The sequence below is a fragment of the Lepisosteus platostomus genome, chromosome 2, assembly GCF_059453375.1.
Source record: "Lepisosteus platostomus isolate fLepPlt1 chromosome 2, fLepPlt1.hap1, whole genome shotgun sequence".
NCBI lineage: Eukaryota > Metazoa > Chordata > Actinopteri > Semionotiformes > Lepisosteidae > Lepisosteus > Lepisosteus platostomus.
In genome coordinates, this window is record NC_142612.1 from 14,169,683 (window position 1) to 14,197,099 (window position 27,417).

Here is a 27,417-nt window from a genome sequence, read left to right on the forward strand (position 1 = left end):
AGTTCATGGTCAGAACCCTGGAGCTGTCTTTATCCGTTTCAGACTGGATATTGTGCTGTACTGTACATTTCTGCTGCTTGTCTGAAAGAGAATAATTAAGTCTGACTGCAGAGGGAACATGGGACCCTGTATTGGATAAAGTAATTAGAAAATGAATAGATGGTATATACAGTAAGTACATACACAAAGCACAGTCCATTTAATCTGTGTTATTGTCCTTTTTCCATACACTTGTCTGCAAGGTGAAGATGTGTACAACGCTGAACAGTTTAACAGCATCTTGACTGTGATTATTTAAAAAAAGAAATTCGTAAAAAGTGGTACCTTGTTGTAAAACATCCCACATTAAATTGCTATTTATGTTACCAAATACAATAATAAAATAATAACAAAATGCAGTGAATTTCTAGTTATCCCATGTGCTTACACACAAAGTCCTCAGTTTGGGGTACTTACTAAGGGTAAGTTTGGGAAAATATATATTTTTTAATTCTTTTAAAAAATCTTTTTACATTAACATAGTAAGAATAATGACTTCATTTTAATAAGTGCTGTGTACAGTAATATCTATAACAATTTATTCATGCTCACAGGTACAGGACCATACCCAAATTACTTTAAATTGCGTCTCCGTTTCTTCGCTTTGTTTTGTAGCTGGCTGTTTTGCACCTACTGTAAGTCGCACCATGTGAGGTCATCATGATTGCAGCCGCTGTACTGCCACACCAAAAGCAGTTTGAAGAGGCTGTGACATAACAAGGCCCAGTAGAAGCTTTGCAACAACAAGGCACGAAGCCTGAAATCTGTAGAAGACTTCTCTCTGCGTAGGGCATGACCTGGCTCGTAATTGATTTATAACGCACTCATGCGCGTCATGTTTTGCATTGAAGCGGCAAAACAAAATAATGCCATGTTTCTAAAAAGTACAGCGAAAAGATTGTAAGTTTCATGTCTTTCTGCCTGCGGACATCACTCTAATGTAAGCATGCACGTGCACAGAAATATAGCTAATTCTCCTTTTTGGGGATGTTAAACACATGGACCATCGATCAGATCCATATCCTGAAACAGGCTGCAAGTAATTCGCTTCAGTGTGGCTCATCTTAGCCTGTGTTCAGATCCAGGCTATGTCTATGGCTGAGTACCTACTGAGGATGGATAGCACACAGCTGGCCCTGGGGTAGAGCAGGGTGGAGTCGACTGGATTGTTATTACTGTGCATGAGAGATTCCTGTCACTGGGTGGTGGTTTTTCTGCTGATATGACAGCCCTGTTGTTTCAGTTTCTGGCATGAAGTGATAAAAGAATCTCTGGTGTACAACCCTTTCCTGCTTGAATACTTGAGCAGCATCAAAAACACTGAAACAAGCACATTGCCTATTGATTTCCTGATGAGCTGTCCATATGTGGCAGGAGACATTTCTTATATCATCATTGGAAAGGTCACATAATAATGAATAGTAATTGTAATATGTGCCTTTTTTTAAATAAAAGATTTTGACTGTTTTGTAAGAGCACCATTAGCTAACTTTAAGGAAGAAACTGGAAGCTATTGGAGTATTTTGTAATCCTATGAAAAGTTGTAAGAACTCTTGTTTTGTTTTGCAATTTGTGCAAGTACAGCAGGTTTACTGTGTGCAGTATATTGTGGATTTAAATAAATTTATCTTAGTGATAAAGAAGAATATTGTAAAAAAAACAAGTGGTATACTTGTGTGAGGCATGCTGTGAATTTAAAGTGGAATTTAAATATTTAATCCACTGCAGCACTTTTAACAAGTCAGTGTTTCTCTTTGGCATTAAATAAATGCATTAGCATCAAGGATTAAGGTGCACAGTAAATTAAGGACATTAATTTTAAAGTTACATTAAGGAGCACAGTAAATTTAACTTATTTTTCACAATATGTGTGTTATTTAAGCCAATTTTACAAATACGTAGTTGAAATTATAATAGTCAGTGTGGAAGATACTATAAATGACAGTAATTCATAGTATAATGAACAAGAAAGAATTTAGAACAACATGTACACATTGAAATTAAAATACAATTCACCAAAAGTAAATTTTACTATTTCTAATCAATACTAGCCTGAATTGTTTTGGGGAATCCTGTAAATGTTAATATGTAGGGTGATGTATTTATTTTAACTCAAGTATTAGTGTTTAGATGCCATTGGCATTGATTGAAAGCAGAACTGTAAAAATTACGCAGACTTGCTTGTACTATATGTCTAATCCCAACAAAACTCAAATTACCATGACTTTCTTGTTCATTTTAAGACACCCTTGTGGTGAAGCCTTGCTTAGACCTGGATTAAACTGAAGCTTTGAGCTGCTTGCCAGCTGCAAATTACAAACCTGGTTCTTAATAGCAGGTTATTTCTGCCAGAAAACATAAGAAAGGTTACAAATGAAAAGAGGCCATTTTGCCCATCTGCTGTAGCTTGTTGGGTTGCTATTATTAGCTTATTGATCCCATCCAGCCTCTTATTGAAAGATGACAAGTTATCAGCTTTGAAAACATGGCTGTATAGATTTTCCCAGACTCCCACAGCCATTTGTTTACAAAGATGGCCCTTATTTTCAGTTGTAAAATGACTTTTTTATCCACTGGAAACACCCCCATCAGATACAGTCAAGCCTTGGACTTTGATTAGGAATGCACTGTTATTTTTTTAGACTATGCATCTATAGTACCAATAATAATACTAATTCAGCCATTCCCATACACACAGCATTCAGTATTGATAGTTGTTTAATAGTACAATACCTCTACAACCTCAGCTGCCACCTGTTCTCCTCCCTTCCCCGGAAAAGGATTGCTGTACTTGTCCTGTATTTTTCAGCCCACTCTACTGTATCACTCTTCATGTTTTTCTGTATACGGGCAGCGGCATAATTTAATATCCCATTTAATCCCTTTAGCAGGTGTCTGGGTCTGTGCTCTACTTCATGCAGTGTTTTGCTTTTTTGTCCCATCCTGCTATAGTACTTGTGATAGAATGGCCTTAACCAAAAATGGATTGAATTCAAAGGATTGTCATCTGTAATCAAAATTCATCTTGCGTTAATACTGTGAAACTCCTGGGAACAAATTGATTTGCTTTGTCTCAGTGTCTTGGGCTCATCTAGTGCGCCAGTCTAATGCAGAGTTGAAAAAAGAACCTAAAAAAGGTGACAAACCAGAGGTACAGTACCTTGCAGCCCATCTGGCCCATTTGGTATTTGCTAGCTTACTGATGCAAAGATCTCCTAATGCAGCCATTTCTTGAAGGAACCCAGGATATCGGCTAAAATCACATGACGGGGTAGCTTGTTCTATACTCCCACAACCTTTTTGGTAAACAGGTGCCTCCAGTTCTTGGTTTTAAGTGCACTTCCTCATAGTTTCTTCTTTTATCATCTTGTTCATGTCTCACTGTTCACTCAGAAACAATCTACTGCGTTGACCTTGTCAAAACCTCTGTTTTCTTGAATACTTGTATCAGTTCTCCTAATAATCTTCTCTGGTCAAGAGTGAAAATGTTCAGTTCTATTGGCTGGTCAGTGTAAGACATACTCTGAAGCCCCGGAATTATTTCCAGAGCAGCAAATCTTTCTTGTAAGTTACAGAATTGTACACAAAATATAAATGAAGTGTTGCACAATTCTAACATTATCTCTGGATTTGTATTCTACACACTTGACATTATAGCTTAATATTTTGTTTTTATTGCTTCCCCACTTATTGTCTGAAAAATATTAGTGATGTTTCAGCACAAACATGCAAATCTTTTTTAGAAGTAGCCTATCATAGCTCAATGTTTCCCATTTTGGCTTTATAATTTGTTTTTAGTACATGCGTGCAATACCCTGCCAGTTGTTTGTCCAGTCTTGAATTTTCTTTTTGAATTTCACATTTACAGCTTCTGTGGTGTTTCTTGGAAGCAAGAAACTTAACTAGTTTACTTACTAAACCAGAATCAAGATCATTGATGTAACTCACAAAGAGCGGTGATTCTAGTACAGATCCCAGTGGTACTCCTCTAATTACATCAACACAATGTCAACACTCGTGTTGTAAGGTAGTGAGAGATGGCTTTGTGAGTAAACCACTATCTTGGCTCAAAACTCTGACCCTATGGCCTTCAGTCTAAATTATGGAAGTTATGAGGTTCAAATAGCCGAGACTCCATTTAAGGAATTGTGCAATATTTTGTCCCAAAGTACTGAAGCTCATTCTTCTTTGCTCTGTAGCCTGAAGCAGGGTTTCACAGAAATCAGAGTCAGATCAAGAATGGATTGATTCATATCTTGTAGAAATCCCTTTGCCAGACTTTTACTCCTCTTTTCTCCTCTCATTGTCAAATTTATAATAATTAAAGCTCAGACTTATGCTTAAATTATACAATATATGGCCAGTCTGTGGTCCGTGAAATTTGTTTATCACACACTTTGAGGGCGATGTAGCAATATGTTTTAGTGTTAGAACTGTTATTTCCTGAAACACCCGCTGTTTGTCCCTTCCATTCCTGGGTAATGTGCAACATGCTGAACTGTCTGATAAATCCATTATTACAAAGCACTGACCTACAAACTTGAGAAACATTCAGTTTCTGCAGTTGAGATTGATGACTGCGACCAGTCAGACAGATTTTCTGCGCCAGTTGTTATAAATGATCTGTCAACCCACATGAGAGTTCGCAAGATCCATTTCTTAGGCTGGGAATGATCAATACCAACTGCTTGCTAACTGCAAAAGAAAGAGGCTGCAAGGGTGTTAACATCATCCCTTATTTCACTGGACCTGTGCTTTAAATCTTTAAATTCTGATGTTATAGTATTATTTATTTTTTCTGTATACATGGCAATGATATTTTAAGTATTGTTAGCAACACAGCCTAATTGTTTGTGTCAGTAATATTTTTGTAAGATAACCTGCAAACCTCCTGTCAAATGTCTGCAGACTGTTAATGAATCTTGGGAATGATTGATGTGCATTTCCCAAATAAACCTGTAAACCGACCTCATTTGAAGAAAATGAGCATGAAATGCAGCGTTAATTGTAAAAAAACAACAACAGAGAAACAAGGAATTAATCACAGATTGTAGGAAGCTTGAGAAAGGTAAATAGTAATTCAGATTTTGAAAACAAATGTCACTGAGAGTGCATCTTTGTGGTCTTAGGATAATTAAGTTTATGCGACACCAAAATTGATTTTGTTTTTCTGAATGCAACGCATAACTGCTTTTGTGCAACCAAAATGTAACTAAAATTCCTGCATTAGACATTTTTCTGTCTGGATTTTTCCTTCGTGCTAACAGCAGTCATTTTTATCTGTTTTTGTTTGCAGTTGTGAGGATGAAAAAACTGAAACGTGAAAGCTTGGACACCAAAAAGACTACTGTTGATTGGTAGCTTTTGAGCACAAATCAATGGCTTATGCCAAAGAGACTAAACACAACAGTGAGCTAAATCCCTCATTTTTCCATTGACACTGAATGGGTTGTAACATGGTATTTTGGAACAGCATGAGGGGACATCTCTTCAAGCGGAGACTGGAAATTGATTTCCTCTTTGATAACTCACTCATTATCATGATGGTGCTAAGAAAAAATAGTTGTTTGTGGCCTTGAGTTCAAATGTTTATTTTGAAATGCTGTTAATATTAAACCATTTTTGTTAACTTTGTTTAAAAGTACTGCTGTAGGTCCAGGTCCATGAACTGAAATATTGGTGTTGAATTATTAAGCTCAATTGTTAACAGAAACTGGGACCTTACCGCTAGCAAGATCAATATTTAGATACTGTAAACAGGAAAATATTTCTTAAAAATGACATAACAATCCATATACATACTGTAAGTGACAATCCAAGAAGTATTTGCCATTACAATGTTCCGTTTCCTGCATTCAGCAGTGTCCTTTTTTGTCCTCTCTGAAGTAGTCTTTTCTCTTTGATACAAAGATGGCAGGGGTTGGTTTTCGAACTTAATCCATTACAGTTACGAGTTATTAAAGATCAGTTTTTAAATTCCTAAGATGAATGTGTAAAATATTGTTCTTGTAATGTTACACAGTAAATTTGTATACTTTACATTTATAAATATAACTAATTATTTAAAAAATTATTTTGCCCATCTTCTTGTTAATTTTTTAATATGTAATCCCTTTCTTATATGTTACAAGTAACTTATAACCGTAACTTTTCCCCAGCACCTGTTTTATACAAACCGTTATGAACTTGTTATACACTACAGTATGTACCACCATCTTGTATACATTGCCTATAGGAAGTCCATATCCCCTTGAACATTACATATTTTGTTGTGTCAGTATCTTGGTATTTCTTGCATTAAATGAAGATTTTTACCTTACTACAGACTTTTAAGGTGACAGATGTTTTTATTAGGATAAATATATATTAAAAATACAAATCTAAAATATCATAATTTTACAAGTCCCTACTTCCCTGAGTTAATACTGGGTGGAAGCGCCTTTGGCAGTAATTATAGCTGCGAGTCTGTTGGTTTCTACCAACCTTGCACACCCAGATTTGGCAATATTTCACCTTTCTTCGTTACAAAACTTTTCGGGTTCCGTCAAATTCCTGGGGAAGCATCGATGGCCATCAGTCTTCAACTCAAGCCACCGATTTTTGATTGGATTTGCAGTATGTCGGAGGCTATGACTGGGCCTTTTGTTCATAAGCCGCAGTGTAAGCAGTGTATCTTTGGCTATGTGCGTTGGGTCATTGTCATGCTGAAAGGTTTGCTCCTGTGTCAGCTTTCTTGCAGTGGGCAGCAAACTTTCCTTCTGCTTTCTTTACTTTACTTAATTTTCTATCCCGAGACGTGCCCCAGTCCCTGCTGATGGGATGATGATCCATATAGTACTGTAGAAATTGAGTTTTTGGGGTGATGTGCTGTATTAAGATTGGACATTGGACATTTTGGCAACCGGGGTATTTCATTTTTTTTGTTTAAATCATTCTAGAATAAATTTACTGCATTTTAATTCCTGGCTGTAAGACCACAAAAGGTGAAAATCCAGGAAGGGCATGTGGTATTTCTACAGGCACTGTACATGTTACAGCACATATTACAGCACTAAAGGTGTAATTGCTGAAGCGCAATCTTAATTAAAATTACGCTGAAACTGCAAAATGCTGCTCTATTTTCTTTACCAGGGACCTCATAAATAATCAAGTAACCAGAACAATTAGCATCTCCAGACTGATTGTGTCCTGAATGGTGCATGCAAGGGCAGACACATTGAGAAATATACAGTAGATCAGAGTGTCAAAGCTGGGTTTCAGTCCTGATCTTACAGAAAGTGCACAATCCTGTTTACTGAACTTTCAGTCTGCAGAGATAAATGTGCGTGAGAGTAAAGAGTTATGTCAACACATCCGGAGAATTACTGAAAGCAGCCGCTGAAACTGAGCGGGAGACAGCCCCTTATATGAGTGGGAAACTCCATAATAACTCACTTTAATAGTAAGGTGTAGCATAGGCCTCGCTGGATTCTGCTCAGTGCAGCAGATTTGTGCCGTGCATGTTCACTTACAGAGTCCTTCTGAAACATTGATGAGATTTGAGCAGAGTGCTGCATGCGCTGCAGTAATCCTGTTCAACGTATATTGTATATAAATCAGTGAAAGCATGTGGTTTTGTTCCCTGCTGTTGCCGCAGTCTCATTTCGTCCTTGGTCTAAGATAAGTGCATACATCAAAATGTCTTGTACTGTAGCTGATCATGTAGCCCTTGAACTGTCTGCTTGTTTACTTGAAAATATGTTTGTGTGTGTGTGTGGACAATGTTTCATTAGATAGTTAAAAGTAAAATCATGTTATGTTGTCTGCACTTTCTCCTTTTTAAAATTTTTAGATTTTATTAATTTCACATACTGTAGCTCCTCCTAATGTTTTTTATTTTATTTTCAATGTCTACAAAATCATTTAGGAGCTTATATTATGAACTTAAATTAGGTGCTTACATTTTCTGTCATCTTCCTTGCTCTGCTATTCATTTGCCGAGACCAGAAGAAATAACTTTAGAAATAAATAATTGTAACGTACTCATTGGAACCAACAATTCATTAATGGGAAATTGTTTTCTTCAAAAGGGTTGCCAGAGTTTCTTAATTTAATGTCTTAATTTTTTTTAATGCTCTGCGATGGGCTAGCATCCCATTTAGGGTGTATCCTGCCTTGTATCCTTGATAGGCTGTGACTCCCCCATTAGCCTGAATTGGATGAAGCAGTTAGAAGATGAATGGATGGAGACTTTTATTGATTTCAGCTCAGCTGTCTTTAAGACCTAGACTGAGGACTGAGCTTTTGAAATTTTACAATTTCTCAGCTGTTGAATTTAGGAGGATGAAGACATCACTGATAAGATCCTGTTGAAAAAATTCTTAAATACAATTCCTTAATTATTTTATGTATGACGGCAGTTAATAGATCTTTTCAAATGTAGCTAAGTTACACTACACTTTGGCCATAACAATAAAAAGCTACACCTAATTACAGTTTTCTTATATTCTTATATTCACACAAAGGCAAGTTGCAATTTTAAGGTTGTTTCTGAAAGGTTATTGACAGTAGTGTCAAGCAGTTAGGCTCTAGAAGTATTCCTTTGATAACTTTCTGTAGTATAACATTTATGGTAACCCTCTAAGGCCTGCAGGCAGGTAGGAAAAGCTTTTAATGACAAAGGTCAGAAATTCATATCTATGGATCATGGACATGGCACATGGTCTACATAGTTATGTAGAAATATCTAGTTGGAAATATCAAAATGCAGTTCATTAAGCAAGCCAATCAGACTTCCTGCTGATTAGAAACAGGAAGAAGGTAGAAACATATGTGCTGAAAACACTAGTGCAAGTATTAACTGATAAAAAGCCAATATAAAGATTGCATCAGAAATAAAAAAGGCTTTATTTTTTAAGATTCCTGAAACAAACCAGTTAAATAAATCAAATCTAATGAGCTGTATGTTTTTGGTCCATGACAAGGTTTTAAAATGAATAAACATGTATGTTTTCAATTTCTTGACACCGGCCACAAAAATGTTTGCTACGTGGTTCTTAATTTTTTTTAACACAATTAAGCGTATCTCTTTCTAGTCTGATATTTAAATTGCAGATAAGCGCTGGTGTGCAGCAAAGTGCATGTTCTCGTTCCGTGAAAACTATACCAAGGTTTCATTATGTTCAGTTCTTAAGAGGACTTATGCTAAAAGTACTTGAAATATGCACAGCACAAACAGGATGGAACATTGGTTTAGTGTTGTAATTGCAGGTTTTCATAGCAGCCTGTTTGGTCTGAAACATTTGACAATGCACAACAAACACCTACAGTACTGTATATACTGTACCATACACTCTCATGGGGTTTGCCATAATTGGGTACTCTTTCAAAACATATATACATTTGGATCAATTACTTAATATTTCTTTATAATTGTTTGCTTTTCTTAAGGAACAATATAATTAAATATTAGTTTTACTGTACATCTTGTTGTAAATAGTTTAGGCATTGAAGCATTTTATGTCTATGTCTGGTCTTTCTTACAGATTACTGAAGTGTGTGGCGCAAAACGTCTGGGATATTTTGGCACGAAGCAGTTTTATATTGCTCTGAAGTTATTAGCTGCAGCACAATCTGGTCTCCCGGTAGGCCTGGAAAGCATTAAGAGTGGTAAGTCATGAGCCGTGGTCTTGTGAGCACAAAACTGGATCAGGAGCTTAACACATTGGGGGTTGTTTCTAATCGGAAGGAAAAAAAACTACGTCCTCAGTATAGGCAAAAAGGCCCCCCAAAGATTGTTCAAATCTGTTTAATGAAACCTTAGCGTCTTTTTGAAATGTCATCAGTTGCAAGCTGTTAAATTCTTTTCAGGCTTTTCTGAATTTACCTCCTTAAAAATGATGTTACACTCCTTTTTAAAGGCTAGACACTTCAGTCTGTGAACACAGTATAGTATGTAGTAACATCAGGTGTGACCTTATTGTAGTATATTCCTAGGTTTCTAGGAAGTAAGCTTTAAGACCTTTTAATTAGAATTAGAATATCTGTTACTGTATATTATGTTGACATTTAATATTGTTTTTTAATGTAAAACGGGGTATTCAAAAATAAGGATGCGCTCTACCAGCCCCTTACGGTATTTGCCTTGCTGGTATATCTTCCTTTAATCACTTTGTTTTCCTATTAACTTGTGTGGCTTTTAATGTTCTTCTCCTTTGCTCTCAGAGCTGCCCCTCCCCAGAATTTTAGGGATGAAAAATGACACAGAGCTACGGTATCCAAACCATTCCAAAACCACCGACAGCCAGGGGCATCAGTCTGGGACACCATCTGTGATGATTCCTCGACCCCTATTGGACAGGAACTCCTACCGGCACACGGAAAGTACCGCTGATAAGCAAGTAAGGAGTGGCCCCTGCTGTGCTTCCTTGAAATCCCTTTCGGGAACACTATCTCTCATTCACCACAGCCCTGCCCAGTATGTCAGCCTGATCAGTCACTTTCATGTTCATGCTTGCGTCGATGTGAAAATCTACAAACAAAAACACAATGCCCAAAACTAAAAGGAAATAAATCCCAGAAATTCACTTTAATGTCTTAGATGTACATTATTAGTTGATTCTATTTCTATGAAATAAGCTGTGTGCTCTTTCCAGATAAAACAGCTTACTTGTTGGTGAAAGATTTGATGGGATTGTGGAATTCAAGAGAGGATGAATGAGGTCATCTGATCAGCTACTAGATCCACAGATTAGCTGCCAAAGAAAAGACCAAATGGCCCAGGTCCAGTGCTACATTTCCTTGGTCCCCAGTGCAAAATTGTTATTCTGGGCGCCATTTTGTTTTTTTTCACCCTAGGGTAGGGAATGCCCTGAGCCACAGCGATCCTATCAGGTCTGGGCCCGGGTGCGTATCACCTGATGCCAGCTCTGAAATGCCCTCCTTCCATCTGTATCCTTTCTTACGTCCTTATTGGACATATCTAAAAATTGTACTGAAAGGCATAGATTTTTTCAGATTTTAAAATTTCTTCATTGCATGGGAAGACTTACTCTTACAGCCCCCTGATAAGCATCATCACTGCTCTCCACAAGTGCTGCTTAGTTTGTCACTGAGGTCAAATTATTATCGTGTAGCCTGTAATTAGCTTCCAAGGTCAAATCTCAGGTTAAGAGCTCAGCTCTGGGGAGAGATATGATGTGAGAATGAGTCTCAAATTCATAAAATGGTAAATTAATCATAAAGTACTAATTATAGTAGGTAGCTTCATCAGCATGCGTGGGCTGCAAAGGAACAAGTAAAGGTTTATTCCACGCTGAAAAGAGAAGAAAAGAAACACTGAAGAAGGTTCCACAGCCGAAACAAAAGGACTAAATACTAGAATTACTGCTTAATAATACTAATTACTCTGTATTATTACTTATTATCACTACTTTTGCTATTACTAGAAAGTAATTAATAATAAGGTAAATTAATCATGAACTCCTAAATCTTTAAGACATCCATTGAGCTAGGTATTCGTATGTGGAATGCGTGTAATTTATTAATTTCAAAAACCTCGACAAAATCCTTGTCATTTTGAATGTGTGGTTTGTTTGTTTTTTGTGTTGTGACAGGAGCCCTGGTCCCCTCCATGGTCTCCGCACAGCTCCCCACCCGACTCCCCAGCTAGCCACCCCAGCTCCACCCACAGCTACACCTCCAGCAAACACAGAAACAACCCTGAGCCACTCACAGGTAAGAGAACACCTACAGCCTGCCTCATCGCAGGTATCAAGAATGTCCATTACAGCCATGTGTTCACAGAACATGCATTCACCCATGAGATATCTACTGTAAGTCAGAAAGTGGGTAGCACATAACACAAGGAGCTGTAATCATCTCAGCCCAACTACCTAACCGTACAGGAAGATTCATTGGCATTATTCTTTAAGCAGCTTGGGATGCCAGGGTGGAAAAGAGCTTAAGTCTCTCCAGCTGCTGACCAGAGGGTTCAGAGCTCCAATCCTCTATAAAGGTGAGGATACTGGTGCAGCCACCTGGAGCAAAGGATTTGACCCAGATGATGCCACCCAAACTCATAACTTGTCACCAAAATGTGTATGTACTGTATAAAAAGAATAAGTCAATGTAACCCATGTAATTCGGGACCAAAGAAGTTAATAACAAGAAGAGCTTAATGAGGTTCTTGCATTTGTAATTGGCAACAAAACTAGAATCACGATCAATCACTGTGGCCCCATTTCATTTCGAACCTTTCTAATGCCGGTTTTGATTAATATTAAATTATATATGTTGTGTATACAATACCTTTATCATAGGTACCTTTTAAGAATTACAGTAAAAAATGCATTAAATAAAGGGACAAATCAATCAAAACTCCCTGGAAGGGAGGAGTATGAGCTAGAGGTGTAGGTGAGGTTGGGAGGGACTGGTGAGGGAGGGACTTTGGAGTCAAGGAAAGAGGGAATGTCCGCCAGTGACAGAGAGGAAGGTGAGGGAAAGCAGTGAAAGATGTAAAAAAGTTTGTTGGGGGATTTTCTGAGTTGAAGCATGATAGATAGGTCTGGAGAGAGTGAGTAAAAGTGAGTGAGTGCAGAGCTGTTCTCTTCTTTTTATATCCGCTATTATATCCTCTTACATTTTACAGTTAACCAAAAATTACATTTTTTTCCAGTAATAAATTAGTAATTTCAGTCACATTTTTGCAGTGGGTTTGAGACAAAGGTTGTTTTTTTTTTTATCTGTTATCTTTTATGCTTAGTAAAACCTTGTATGCATTGCACCGTGGGGAAAAGAAATGGTATTTAAAAGTCTTGAATGCTGTTAGATTCCAGACATGTTTTGCAATCCCTTCTTTCCTTTTTCCCAGAATCAGGGCAGTGACCATAACCTAATCAGGGGTAACAGCTTGTCAGCGCAGTCTTCAGGGTAAAGTTACTGGCCTGCCTGCCTGCAGGACATTGGCAAAATAATACTTTTAACATTACAACATTTGTGCATGATTATCACATTATTTTTTCTGTTAAAATGGGTTTCAATAATCGTTTGCTCAGTGATGTGCCCTTTTTAAAATACATTACTATCAGATGTTAATGCTGCGGGTCAGTTACAGTCTGAGATATTCCAAAATGCTGGATTTGAAAAGAAGTACTCTACGCTACATTTCTGCGCATTCCATGACTATAATGTTAATTAAAACTGTCTCTTGCGTTTCCTTGAGGTTCACTGAACTGTCAGACACTAACACTATTAGTATGCAGTGCAAACAGCTGTTACTGCACCCTGCATTACCTGTGTGGAAGTAAAAATAGTTGTTTTTTTCAAAGCACGTTATTAGTCTCATCCCTTCATCCTTTTTCTTACTCCTAAATCCTGCCTGCCTTGACTTCTTCATACGGCAGTGTTCATTACAGTATTTTCTTTGTTTGTTTTCTAGCGGTGCGTCTCAACTCTGTGCCTAGACTAATGACCCGTTATTTTTCTGTGTATCCATAAGCTGCAAATTCATTAATACAAACCACAGAGGCATTGTTTGAAAGCGTTTAGCAGCTAATTATTTCTGCATTGTTAATATCACACCAGGATCATCTTAAAATTACAAGATGAATACATTTAAAAAGTAGTACTTATTTTACACATTATAAACAAGATATACTGAAACATATGCTCAGCGTAGGGGACTTGATGCACCTGGTATATACTGTACTGTATATATAGCATTGTAGAAGTATAGCCCATGTGGATCAGGTTACGTTTTCTTAGTTAAGCAATATTAGAGATGAGTAAAGTGGACTAAGATAGGGATCCCCCAGGCAGCGGTACACAGTTGACAGGGACTGGTAGTCCAGGGCTCTTTCGGCTTTCAACAGCACATCGAACCCTGCGACATCCTGTGCACTTTGGTAGAGTGAGGGATGTGCCTCTCCACCGGTGTGGAGCCATGTTGCCTGTGGTAAGTTAAAAAGACACTCTCTGCTGTGTGTGGTCGCTGGCTTCAGAGCTGCAAGACTGGCATCCCTCCTTGGTGTCTCCAGAGAGTGCTGGAGCCCCTAAGAGACGAGTTATTTAGCACAGCGGGCTTGGCACTTGTTTGTACTGTGCAGCCCACAGGCCGTTTTAGCAGAGCACCTGTGCCACTGTTTGCCTCCAGAGGGTCATGATGAACTATCCATTTCATATTCAACTATGGAAACGGGAAGAGAGAAAAATGTTTTGGGTCCAAATTTGGAAAACTCGTGATTTAGGAAGAGAAGTGAGTAATGGTCATCTGAAAATTCAAATGGGATGTGTGGTGCTAATGACTTTCCTTAGCTAATCATGTGGTAACAATTCTTTTTACTGCTATAACTTATTCCAAGGGCAGCTTGCAGTTGTAGGGGTTAGTGCTACTGCTGTGGCATTTGTATATTCTCCTTGTGAACTCATGGTGCTCCGGTATCCTCCTATCCATCAGAAACATACTGGGTGGGTTTGATTGGCTATAGTAAACTATCCCTTCTTCCATGGCCCTGTGATGAACTGGGATATCCAATGCAAGAGCAGGCATGTGCTCTTAGTCCTACCTTAAACTCTGTGCTGTTTGGAAAGGTTTTGGGGTTGCCAGGACCTTACCCAAGTCAGGCAGCTCTCTGGCAGTTGAACCTATAACAGGACAGAGCTTATATTTCTAATAGCAAAACAGAGTTGGGGTCAGCTGATGTTTATTAATTCCGATTACCTCTTGAACCATTTCTCAGTTCAAGTTCTTCGTTACATTCACAGATGTGGAATTAAGGTAAGATTTGAAGAGAGAGTTATCGCTAATTCACTCCAACCATGCAGCAAAAGACTCAAAAGTTGGTTGTTGTTATTGTGAGGAGAAAGACAAATATGAGTTTCTCTGTTCATTTTCAAATAAAGCACATTATATCACACTTCAAAGGCTTCCAAGCCCAGCATAGTTAAATGGTTAGATTTTTAAGTTTCAACAGATATACATTTGTTTACACACTGAGGTCAGATAACCTTGGTTGAGTCTTAAGATGTGGGAAGGATGTTAAATCTCCTCTTGGTTTCAGAAGTGATCAAAGTTCTTTGTAAGAATTGTTTTATGAACAGTTATTTAATGTTCAGTTTTGTTGCTGCACTGGTTACTAAGCAACCTTGAACATCAGGTGTCCCATTGTCCTAGAATGCCCGGTACATCCCTATTCAAATTTCAAGCATTAAATAATTAAGTAATGGACTACAACTATTTTAAATAATACCCTTGAGTAGAATGAACTAATCTGTTTACTATCCTTTATTATATTTAGTGTTTTCTATTCCCAGTTCTAACTATCAAGCTTATGTACCAACATAATTATCAGTGTATACTTATCTCGGTATGAGGAATTAATTGTTGGTAGTAGCAATCATGTTCTTTATAGTTGCACTGTAAAATATTTCCCAAAGCATTGTTTTACTTCATGAATGATGTGGTCTCATGCCTGGTGATAAAACTCACTGAAAAGGCATCAGCATCAGTAAGTGTAATTAAAAGTTGTCACCTTCAGGACTGTCACCTCAACAACCTCATCAAATCAGTCTCGCTTTTGGCATACAAAACCGGCTTAAAGCAAGCAGAGGGGAATGGAATTCATATTCAAAGCAAGCCTTTCTTTTTCTTAATTTTACAACTTGTTAACCATGACTCTTTTCTTAAAGACTTTTTAATGACCGTAGAACAACTTCAGGTGAAGGTGAAATCGACATGATTAGCAGCACAAAGCAAACATATACATAGCAAATGTTCAAGTGATCTTCATAGTTTTCACAAATTGTCTATTGTTTGTATTAAAAACAAATGTAGTGACACTGGTAATTTAATTTGTTGCTGTTCTCAAGGAATTACCTACATTTAGTTTAAAAGACAAAGGCTATTCTTTAGCAAATAGCAGTATTGTGCAAGGTCTTAAAGGGTTCAGTATTTAATTTAAAAGTAGTCAATGGACTGAAATCGCTATGTGAAGCTGTCCTTTATTATGACGTATTGGAGCAGAAACAGATCAATTATCTGAGCAACAGATTGTTCTCTCTAGATTATGGAAGCAGTTATATGAGGAATTAGATACTTCTAACTGTAATTCTGTAATGTACCAGATGCCACAACACTATAAAGCAGAACCAGTATTTGGAGAAGTGTGGTATACAGTATGGCTTCATGTATATAGCATATAGAATAAAATCTGATTTAAAGCTATCCTTTACTGAAAATGTTTTTGTCCTGCTCACAGTGGAAGCACAGTAGTTTTCCTTCATCATAATGCCAGTCAATTGAATGAGATTTGTGCTTGAGATAAGAGATGTGAGAACAGCAAGTGTCAGATCAGATTTGACAAGACAACTGCTATGTACTGTAGTACTGAACTGTCATGAGAGTGAGGAAATGCTTGAAATGGATATTCTTGTTTAAAGTAAAAGAAAGTGGAAAACACTTTTGGAACGTATTTTTTTAGAAAAAAATAAATAATATTTAATAGTTTGGGAATCCACACAGCACAATAGATATTGGTATTGACAGTTGTATACCTTATGCATTCTGTGATAGAGATCAGTCCCAGCTTAACACACTGTGCTTGGAACAATGAATCAAATAAGCCTGTAAATTGATTCCTTGAAAACTAGTTTGCTTTCTCAAGCAGGTCAATGAATCTGCACAGTAAGCAGTATCATCTAAATAAATGGCAGAGAATAAGAAATGAAGGGGAAATGTATGGAAAAAGGAAGGATGTCAATATGCAGCAGCTACATATAGTATTCTATTCCAAATTAAACAGTGTTGGAAAAAGATGCATCATTCAGTCCAGCAATGCTGTTTTCCGAATGTATCAGAATGTCTGACACTGCCTTGAATAATTTTACATAATAGAGCATGTGAATAAATGAATAATAGAGCATGCAAACATGCTCTGTTTATTTATCTGTTTACATATTTTGGTCAACTTTCATACTTGAAGTACAGTAAAGGTATCTGAGATCTATGTGGGAGTTATTCACTTAGACAATGAAGACAAAGTAGGATATTTCTCATACAGTAGATACGAGAAATAGATACAAGATACAAGCTGCTTAGCTTCAGTGGGTTGCCAGTTGTGAGTTGCGGGGTGATATGGCTACTGGTTGCTGACCCAATAGACAGTTCGAACAAATACCAATTTACTAAGAAATTCTAGATTGAAAAGGTTAAGTAATTGGCCTAGTTCAAGATGAGATAAGTGAAAAACTAAAGAGCCAATTGCAATTACTAAATCCAAGGTTTGACCTTTGTTATGAATTGGGTTAAGAACAAACAGGGTTAGATCAAAGCATTCCAGCAAAGCTAGAAAATCCTTAGCTAAATTGGAAGGCCATGAATCAACATGACTATTAAAGTCACAAAGAATAAGGATCCTCTTAAATCTCAAACATAAAAAAGGTAAATTGGCAAACTCGCCTAAAAAGACATCATTAGGCTTGGGGGATCTATGACAATAACAGTAATAGTAGAGTAGGGAACGGAGACATTTAAAACAGGACACTCAAAAGAAGAGAGAATACTGTAGGTACAGTAACAGGACTGAAAAGGAGATTGTTAATGATAATTGATACATTTATGCCCCCACCACGGCTGGAAGGGTGAGATTGTTCAAACAAACTGTAAGCCAGGTGGGTGTTTTGTTAAACAGAAGACCATCGTTATGTATGTGCCAGGTTTCAGTCAAACACAGAAAACCAAACTTTAAACAAGATAAAATCACAGTCTGTAGCTTGGGTATACATGTAAAGGACTATTTAATAATGGTAATGATGGTCTTTGCAGTTATCAGTTTCTTGATCCATCCAACTGTTAATAAACTATTATTTATTCAATCATGATAAGTCCCCAGAGAATGCAAAAATATAGTTCTTCTCTTGAGCCTTTAGCTTTGTTTACTTTTATGCTGTACTTTCCCTGATTCATCCCTGAATAGCAGCACTGCTGAAGGTAATAGGTTCTTTGACAGATGATGTATTGTAGTTTGATTTGATGAAACCTGTACATCAACTAATTTCTCAGAGGGATTTGCTACCTCTCAGTGGAAGTGTCATGATCAAGATCCAGATGTGACGGAGGGCCAGCCATTTTCACATATGTCGACTTTGCTACCCTAAACAAAATCTGGATTTTCTCAGGGCTCCAGTTATACTCTCAACAGTTCCCATTAACACCAGTCTCAGCAGCAGCAAGGAAGCTCAATCAAAAATAACAGCCAAGAGCTGGGAGCCCCCTTCAGGCTGCTGCACATGCTTTAAGCATGATACTTCAGGCCCGTCAAGCTGAGAAGTATTCTAACAAAGAAAGCCCTTTAAACTGCATTTAATTAACTGACTGTTGAGTGGAAATGTTTGCTTCAGGACTCACTTGACCAAATTTAAAATAAGCTGATAGATCTTCGGATGCCTGGAAGCTCTGTTTCGTTCACATTAAGTTTCTTGAGAGTGTTTACATCTGCTTTACTTGCATCAATTTCTGGAGATCAGATAGAGGTGGAGCAGTAGATCAACTTGAGGACTTGCCATGATGATATTTCCACCAGCATCAAAGCCTTGCTATTAAGAAATCAACAGGAGACTGACAGGCCACTGCCTCTGGATGCCTGAGAAGCGCCTTCCTCATCAAGTGTTCTTCTCCCAGCTCTCCATTGGCCAACAGTTAGTGGGTGGCCAAAGAGGTTGTAGACAGAAATGGACAAGGCTGACCTCAAGCATGGAGACCTTTTGACCTTCCTGAAGCTGCTGAGCACTTGACATGGCACCACATGGCCCATCAAGGCATGTACACTTTGAGGATCAGTGACCTGGCACAAAGGTGGAACGGCAGCGATGGATGAAGAAGAAGGAGACCAGCCCAGGGTGACTAGTTCCACTCTCGTACACAAAAGCATGTCCTCGCTGACGGATAATAGGTGTGCCTTGAACTGGGCTTCTCAGTTATCTGAAGACCTACTGGCCATCATCTTTGACCTTGGGGGACTGCTGAGAGAATTACTCGCATTGCCAAGGGTTACTGTCAGTCACTTTAAAGGCAGAGGACTCCACTTTTTTTTTTCTGATGTGGATTTCACAGTTATAAATTCACTAAAGTGTACAGCAGTTTGGTTATTCTGTTACTTCTGATTTCCTTATATGTGTTATTAAAACTGCATACTTGTCTTAAGAATGTGCTGTTTTTTCCATTTAAATAAATACCTTTTTTGTGTACACTGTTAAATGCCTCTAGTACTTTCCTGACCTCTTCCTGGGTTGCACATCACAATGTATTGTTTAAAGGTGAGAAACTAAACTATGTATTCAGCAATCATTGAAATACTGTACTTTTTATGGAACAAAAACAACAATATAGGTGCATGTGAAAACCACATTGTATACAGGAAGAGTTTCTCCCTTTTCAAATAGAAAAAAAAGAATTGCAAGTCCTCATACATTTTATTTTTTTAAAGCTTAAACAAAAGATCTAACAAATATATGCTCACAAACGTTTTCCACTTATTGTTCTGAATTGATTTTTCTTCAGGTCACAATTTGTTTTCTTTTTCCTGTTTAGTTCCCTATGAAAATAAGCTGTCAGGGTGGCCTGGTGTCGAGCAAGAGAGCTCTTCTCCTAGCAACTATGGAGCCAAGCCCTGCCTGGCACATTCCTCTGTCACTCAGGTAAACAGTTGTGCTTCATAGTGATGTTAAAAATAAAAAATACATCTTGAAAGCTTTCCAATATCTTGAAATTTTTTTGGTTTACCGTAACAATTCTGCATCCCCCATCTCCCATTCTGAGCTGTGTAACGTGACTTAGCTTTGGTTCTTCGCACCATATGTTTAAAACAGAGCAGGTTTAGGAAATGCCTTTTTAAGGTATGAATTCAAAGCATTTTGGCTGTCTGCAATTATTTGTGTTTACCTACATGGTTGGAATGCAGCATTAAAATTTAGACTTTTTCATACATGCCTGTGATGCACCAGTCTGTTGTCAGTTTTGCTTTAGACAGGAAAGATGAAACATTTCAACTTTACTTTTTGAGGCATGTACAGTACCTGTCCATTTCTGATCTGCCACTTTTCCACAATAGAAATTATGGGCAGCATGGTAATATGTTCTGCTGAAGATTATATTTCAGTGTAAATAGCAGAAAAAGCAGAATAATTTCAGTGTAAATATTGTACTGACAGACACAAAGTGTAAAATTCTCGAATATTAGAATGACAATTAGTACCTAAAGCTTCAGCACATGCATTTGTTAAAGAAAGGTTTCTATAGATTCTTTAGAACTTTAGGTTTCAAAAGATTTCTTGAAAGGTCATCACGTGAAATACATTGTGATGTCCTTTTGACAAAGCTTAGTAGGGCAAACAGATATTTTTTTATGTCTGATGCTTCTCTGGTTTCCAAAATATTTGTCATATTCAAAATGTAGAGTTCAGAATTGGCATTAGTCAGCCAGGGTTCTCTGAGATGCCAACAAAACACCAACCACTATGACTTCCTCAGCACTTGTGGGGTTTTGGGTGATTTCAGTAAGGGCTGTGCCACTCCTTTAATTGCCACCAACCTTCTGTACATCACTATAGTGAATATAACATGTCACAATACCAAAAACCTGATATGGAATGAACAATCCAGTCTGCCAATTGTTATTCTCCCCTTGTGAAGGAGGTACAGGGCTCTCTGCTGTGAGGCAAAATGTTAAGGATCGATTGGAGATTCTAAATTGGGTGTGAATGTCCTAGTAAAACATGTTGGCAAACTCTGTAAAGGCACCTTCTGAAGTATAGGTTAAGCTCTATGACCCCGGCATCGGGTTCAAGCTTGAGTCATGTCTCTAGCTCACTCAAATGGCAGCACACACCTGGCTGAGTGACTCAGGTACCTTTATTGCCATTTGCACAAACAGTGCACTGGAAATCTTACACGGTTTCTCTCAGTCAGAAAACATAAAAACAAAAGGGTAAACACACAGACTTTGAGCAGGACACTATATACACAAACTGTAAAAAGACTATACACAACCTGTACACACTATTATGCAAAACAAAATCACATAAGAATGGCTCCTAAGTTATACATTATAAAATACATTGTGCCTACGGAGCTCCTATATGTTATAGCGGTCTGCATGTCCTTGGCAATCAGGCACACTGTTCTTGGGAAGAAACTGTTCATAAACCTGTTCCTTCGGGTCTTAAAGCTCTCTGGCCTACGACACCGAAGGTTATGTTTAGTGTCTTGCCAGGTAAACGGACTCTGGCTAGGGTGGAATGGGTCTTTGATGATAGCGTGAGCCTTGCTCCTGCAGCGGGCTATATCGAGATTCTCCAACGAGGGAAGTCCTGTTCCAATAATGCAGACTCCTGGGTAGGCTGGGAATGGTCAGGCAGGTTTCTCTTGGCTTTCGTCAAACACAGCGCCCCTGTGGCCTCCTGGGAGTGCAGTCAGTAAGAGGTACCTCTCCTCCTCTATGGTCCTCTATGGGGCGGTGGTGCCTCCACGGTTCATAGCTATGATCTGAGATCCAAAAAATACTCAACGTGCATTTCCAAAATCATGTGGTAGGATCGACAAAGAAAAATGATGACTTTCAATTTCAAATAAACTAATTTGTAATTCTAGATCTTTATATGCAAAGCATCTTGGCATCTTCAAATGTTTGCTTTTGGCTCAGGATTTTTTGGGCATGATTGCACTGCGCAGTTAAAGGCTAATACGCACATCACTTAGGTATCTAGATGGATACACTTGTCATTGAGGATGATGATGAGCCGCTTTTTCATTACACATTAAGTGTGCCATCTACTTGTGATAATTACAGATGTTTTCCAGTTCAATAGCCACTTATCTCCTTAACGACTCTACACATTGTTCAAATACTATCCAGCCTTACCTTTATTCCATGATTAATATTTTATTATGATGGCATAATGGTGCTGAACCACATGGCTGTCGCTCAATAGTTGCCTGGATTGTGAACAGACATGTACCATTGTAATGCATGGTGGCACTCCTGAAGATGCTAATTACCTTTAAGAGTATAATAACTTGTCAGGATTAAAAACGTGCTTACCTTTATTCTGCTTTATAGGTACCAGTGCATGTGTTCTGCAAAATCTTATGCTCTTTGAGTTGTTTTCTCTGTGTTTGATTTAACCTTCTGAAAAGAATGTAGTAAATATTTATTTTTGCCTGTCGATAAAATCTAAAAGAATATCGGTTTTCTTAGAGTGTCGGAGAAGTCCAATTTAAAATAAATGTCACTTTCAGTCAAGTTAGAATACTGGTCCATCTCTTTAAGTACTGTTTTAAAACTATCCAAAACTCACTGAAAGGGATTATCCGTAACATAGACACACAGCATAGACACATGAATTTTGATCTTTATCTGTTGTTCGAGATTTCCCCCAGCACATACTGTTCTGGCCTCAGTACATGTTTCTATTCCTTTCCCAGGACACATTCGCTGTAAATCTGCTAAAGAAATGATTTTTTTTTCTCTTCTGAGCCCATATGCCTTTTGAGTAAGAAGTTGTTTTTGGTTGAATTTTCATACACAAATAAAATTCTTCTGCAGTTCTTAGAATAAGAATACTGACATTTCCCCCTAGACCTGCCTGTGATTTTATTTATAATCAGCACTATTTCCTGTGACAGGATGCTGTTTACATGGTGATCATTCCATTTACAAAAGTATCAGGCCATCATCTCTTGCTCAGGCTGTATACATTTCTTTAGATTTTTTTTATTTCAGATTTCAGTGTTATTTGATTGTCTTTGCTTTCTACACTGCTCCTTGGCTCCTCTTTTCATTGACTTTAATCACCCATATACTTAAAGGTGATGAACTCAACCTTTCCTCTCCATGTGAAAATGGAATCAGTTTTAGGGAATAATTAACAACTGAGATTTTATCAAGATTTCATCTCTCCATTTTAACGACACTTTTTATTATGTCATTCATTTTGAAAGTAGGTATGAATTAATGGTAAGCAATATTTAATCCGCCATTAGTTTGCTTATTTGCTGGACCAGACAGGGTTTGAAACTCCATCAGTGAGTGCAGTTTGCATTGATAAGACATGCCACTGCAGTGATGGGCCCCTGCCTGCTTCTGCAGACCCAGTCTGTGGAGAGGATCCCAGAGCAGCAGAGCACAGTAGATTACCCTGATGACCCCTGGAGGATAACAGAGGAACAGCGGGAATACTACACAAACCAGTTCAGAACTCTGCAGCCAGACCTTGGGGCACTCATCTTGGGTAATGCCTTCTGTTATTTGAGTTATATGTAAAAACAAAATCAGATCAAAGGATCGTCTTGCAACTCCCTTTAGACTGCAGCATTTCAGGATATGGAAGGGGAGTTAAAAAAGCTGAAGGTTAAAGAACAAAGGAAAGTAAAAGATGTTTCTTGTTTGCCACTTTACCGACTCAAAAGGTTTTGGGATAACGGACACAAGACCTCCTGAAACAAATTAGCAAGTCATTTACGTCCTTAAAGAGAACGCTTGTGATCTCCTAAATGTCAGGATTGCATTTTAGAAAGTCAGGTTTATATTCAACAGGATAAATTGCGCTGAAGGGCAGCACGAAAGTTTTGGGAATAGAAATCAGATGCAGAGAATATAATGACTGTAGATAAAGCTTCTCATGTGTCTACTAATTAGTTGCAGTAGATACATGAAGTCACTAGTATTCCTGTTAAAGTTTTTTTAAGTTACAAACAGGGAGTGCTTCTTTTCAGAACATATGGTAGAGCGTGCTACTGCATTCATGTTCTTTTGGTCTCCTTATTTCATGCATTTATCAAGGTTTGTTTAATACATGTGGTCCTTTGTTATCCTGATTCAATGTACTGCATTCCGTGACTTTGTACCATTTACACTTTAAAGCCATCTCTTTATAATCAATTGGCATGTGCAAACGAGAGAATAGAAATATATACCTGAAATGACCTTGTGCCAGTAATGCCTTAGTGTTTGAGAGGAAGATGGATTTGTGAGTTTAAGTGAAACTGTCATCGCTGCAATCTGTTCTGTTTTATTGCTTAGTTGTGAAGAGCCTGATGCAGTGTATTATCCTTTCCTTGCCATAGTCAATGGAAAAGCAGTCCTGTTTTTAAGAGATGGTGAAATATGTGAACTCAGTATCAGTTATCTTTATAACCAGCAGGTGGTGCTCTATACACTATACTGTATAGCCTTTTACACAACATGGAGATTATCTGAATATTTACCTAACCTTGTGGTACATTTGCTGTAATGAATTGACAAATGGAAAAAAGGGACATCAGTCGTCAGTTTATCTTTAAAGCCTCCTCACTAATTTCTGTGTGTTGAGTTGTGAAGATGAATGCAATTTTCCTGGACCCTGAAAAAGTTTAATTCAATAAACAGGCATCTCTTCTCATGCTATTTTTATTGTCAACACAAGCATATACATCTCAGAATGAATTATCAACTGCCTTTCTTTTGCTTTAGGGTCTGTGGCAAAGAATTTCTTTACAAAATCTAAACTTCCGATACCAGAGCTCTCCCATATATGGTAAGTGAATAGAAGAAATAAAAAGTGCTGAATCATACTTGAAGAATATATATATAGGGTTGTTTTATTACAGTTTTAATAAAATCTTAAATGAAATAAAGATGGAGGGTAAAACATTAAATTGGGGGAAGATGGGTGTATTCTTAATTAGAACTATTTTGTTCCCTAAAACATAAAGCAAAGGTCATTAGCAGGAAGCCAACATTTCGTAAAAAACTGTATTATGTAATGGTCCAATATGGTTTGAAATGGAATTTTGAAGTAAAAAAATACATTTGTACATCACAATTTGATGCCCGTTGATTTCCTTCTTATTTGAAGCCTGATAAAAGGTTTTCGCTATTAAATGCAGTTCATTCTACATGGAATTCATCCTGAACAGAAATTCTGTCCTTTGATTACCTAATGTGATCTGCAACTTGTGAAATCAGAAGTCAGGTTATTGAATCAGAAAGTGGAACTGGCCCAAACTATTTGGACTATTGATTATGGGCAGGACTGAAATATTTTCTTAGTGCACAGCATTTGAGCTGAGGTTGTTCTTCCAGTAGCAGTAAGGGAAAGCTATCAATGCTAATAAAATACATCACATCAACATGAATAATAATTAACAAACTACCATTTCTACAAAAGATGACTATGGGTATGTTCTTCCCAAACCCAAAACCCAAAAGAAATCATTTCCTGCATTAACAGATTTGTTTGAGATGGCAGTAAACTTTATTACTGCAAGAAGCCCCAGGTTCCACTATAGATGATAAAAGTAGAATCTCATAATAGGGCAAATAAAGCATTTTATTTGACCAAACAAATCTCTACTCTCTACCATACTAGAATTTTAAGGTTCACCGTTTCTGCTAATTTTAATGCTTTCTCAAAAGATTTAATTGTAAGAGTTGAACATGAAATGTCATTCATAACTTTCAAAGGAGGATATTTCAGTGCACTAAACAGTTTCAACCATTATCCTTAGCCACTTCTTCTGTGATGGGTTGTTGAAAGGACACACGTACAGTACATCATAAGGAACACTCATACATGCATACACACACTGACATGTAAGTCAGCTTGTCTTTGAAAGCCAGAGAAAACAGACGCAAATACAAAGAGAACATGCAAAATATACAAATTACGCACCCCAGGCTCGAATTTAACCCAGTACTCACGAGGTCTGAAGCAGCAACTCTATAAACACCTTGCAACTGTGGTGCCCAAAAGAGATTAATTTCTTTTTCAATAAATTTTGAAAAAAGTTTAGCATGGGGCATGTATACCTCTGGTTTGATTTTACATGTGGAATCACAGTCCCTAATTATCATTATTACTGGGCTACCTATTAAAAATGTAGATAAACAAGGCTAAGATTACTGCAATTAATTGGGTCTTCAAAGCTACCTCAAATTGGTGATTTTGCTAGCCTTGATTAAAAATAATCCTAGACTTGCTTGCCTTAATTAACATTAGGCGGTTCAAAATTAGGGATAATTGAGACTGTAAAACCACTGGTTAAATGCCGATCTGCATCTGTACTAAAAAATAACATTTCTCAGTAGAAAGAGCTTGAAGCAAATGACCTTGTGTTTGTGGCAGGGAGCTGAGTGATGTTGACTGTGATGGAGCATTGACCTTCCCAGAGTTCTGTGCTGCCTTTCACCTCATCGTGGCTCGGAAAAATGGGTACCCTCTACCAGAAACCCTGCCCCAGACACTGCTACCGAGCTTTTTACAGAAAGATGCAGGTATTCTGTCTTATTATATTATTAATCTCTCAATATGTAAAGAGTAAAAGAGATCTACATGTACAGTGTATGTGCACAAAAACGTATTTACAGTAACAGACCCCTACAGCAAGCCTCTCCAGTTGGAAATGAAAGTACCAAATGTATTATACTTTACAGATTAAAATTTCTCATACTTTTTCACCATCATTAAGTAAATGCATATTGACCCGGCATTCAAAATGTAGATTTTTTGTGTATCATTAAGCAGAAAAAGTGCTGCTTCTAATTTTTACTTTCTATGTTTAATTTCTTTTAACACTATGCAATCAGCACATTTGTTTTTATCCAGTACCTGCTAAACCTGGAAGTGATGATGCATTCTTTGGGACATATTCGGAGTCTGTGCCTTTAACTCAACAGCAAAAAGATCCAGCCCCCACTGAGGTGAGAGTACTGTTCTCTTTGGGATTTTCTCATGTAAATTTGAGAAGGTGACCTGTTACATAACTTATTCTAATATGTCCATGAATTAATCCTCATTGTTAATCAGCTGCAGTGTGGCTGCAGTATATTACAGCAATTGGATAAGTGAGCAGGAGTTTACAGTCTGACTGAAATTAAATGAAGACGATACCAGAGCATTTGCTACCCCACAGAAAATTGTTTACACTTATATAGCGCTTCTCTGGACACTCCACTCAAAGCGCTTTACAGGTAATGGGGACTCCCCTCCACCACCACCAATGTGCAGCATCCACCTGGATGATGCGACGGCAGCCATAGTGCGCCAGAACGCTCACAACACATCAGCTATCAGTGGGGAGGAGAGCAGAGTAATAACGCCAAATCATAGATGGGGATTAGAGGAGGCCATGATTGGTAAAGGCCAATGGGAAATTTTGGTTAGGACGCCGGGGTTACACCCCTACTCTTTTTCGAGAAACGCAATGGGATTTTTAATGACCTCAGAGAGTCAGGACCTCGGTTTTACATCTCATCCGAAGGACAGTGCCTGTTTATAGTATAGCGTCACAGTCACTATACAGGGGCATTAGGACCCACATGGACCGTAGGGTCAGCGCCCCCTGTTGACCCCACTAACACCTCTTCC

General features: G+C 37.8%; 1 protein-coding gene across 4 annotated transcripts in view; it reads left to right on the top strand.

Annotated features, from left to right (window-relative positions):
- Positions 1-27,417, top strand: part of reps2 (RALBP1 associated Eps domain containing 2) — a 66,645-nt gene that overhangs the window by 9,148 nt on the left and 30,080 nt on the right. For 2 of the 4 annotated variants that reach the window (XM_088599327.1, XM_088599337.1), the window contains exons 3-10: positions 9,564-9,687; positions 10,243-10,418; positions 11,634-11,754; positions 19,604-19,710; positions 23,160-23,301; positions 24,522-24,585; positions 26,176-26,324; positions 26,656-26,750. In XM_088599327.1, coding sequence (XP_088455453.1) covers positions 9,564-9,687; positions 10,243-10,418; positions 11,634-11,754; positions 19,604-19,710; positions 23,160-23,301; positions 24,522-24,585; positions 26,176-26,324; positions 26,656-26,750 — 978 coding nt within the window. Of the gene's footprint in view, positions 1-923; positions 940-5,335; positions 5,449-9,563; positions 9,688-10,242; positions 10,419-11,633; positions 11,755-19,603; positions 19,711-23,159; positions 23,302-24,521; positions 24,586-26,175; positions 26,325-26,655; positions 26,751-27,417 lie in introns of those variants that run through there. The other 2 variants (XM_088599354.1, XM_088599346.1) reach the window with 2 other exon arrangements.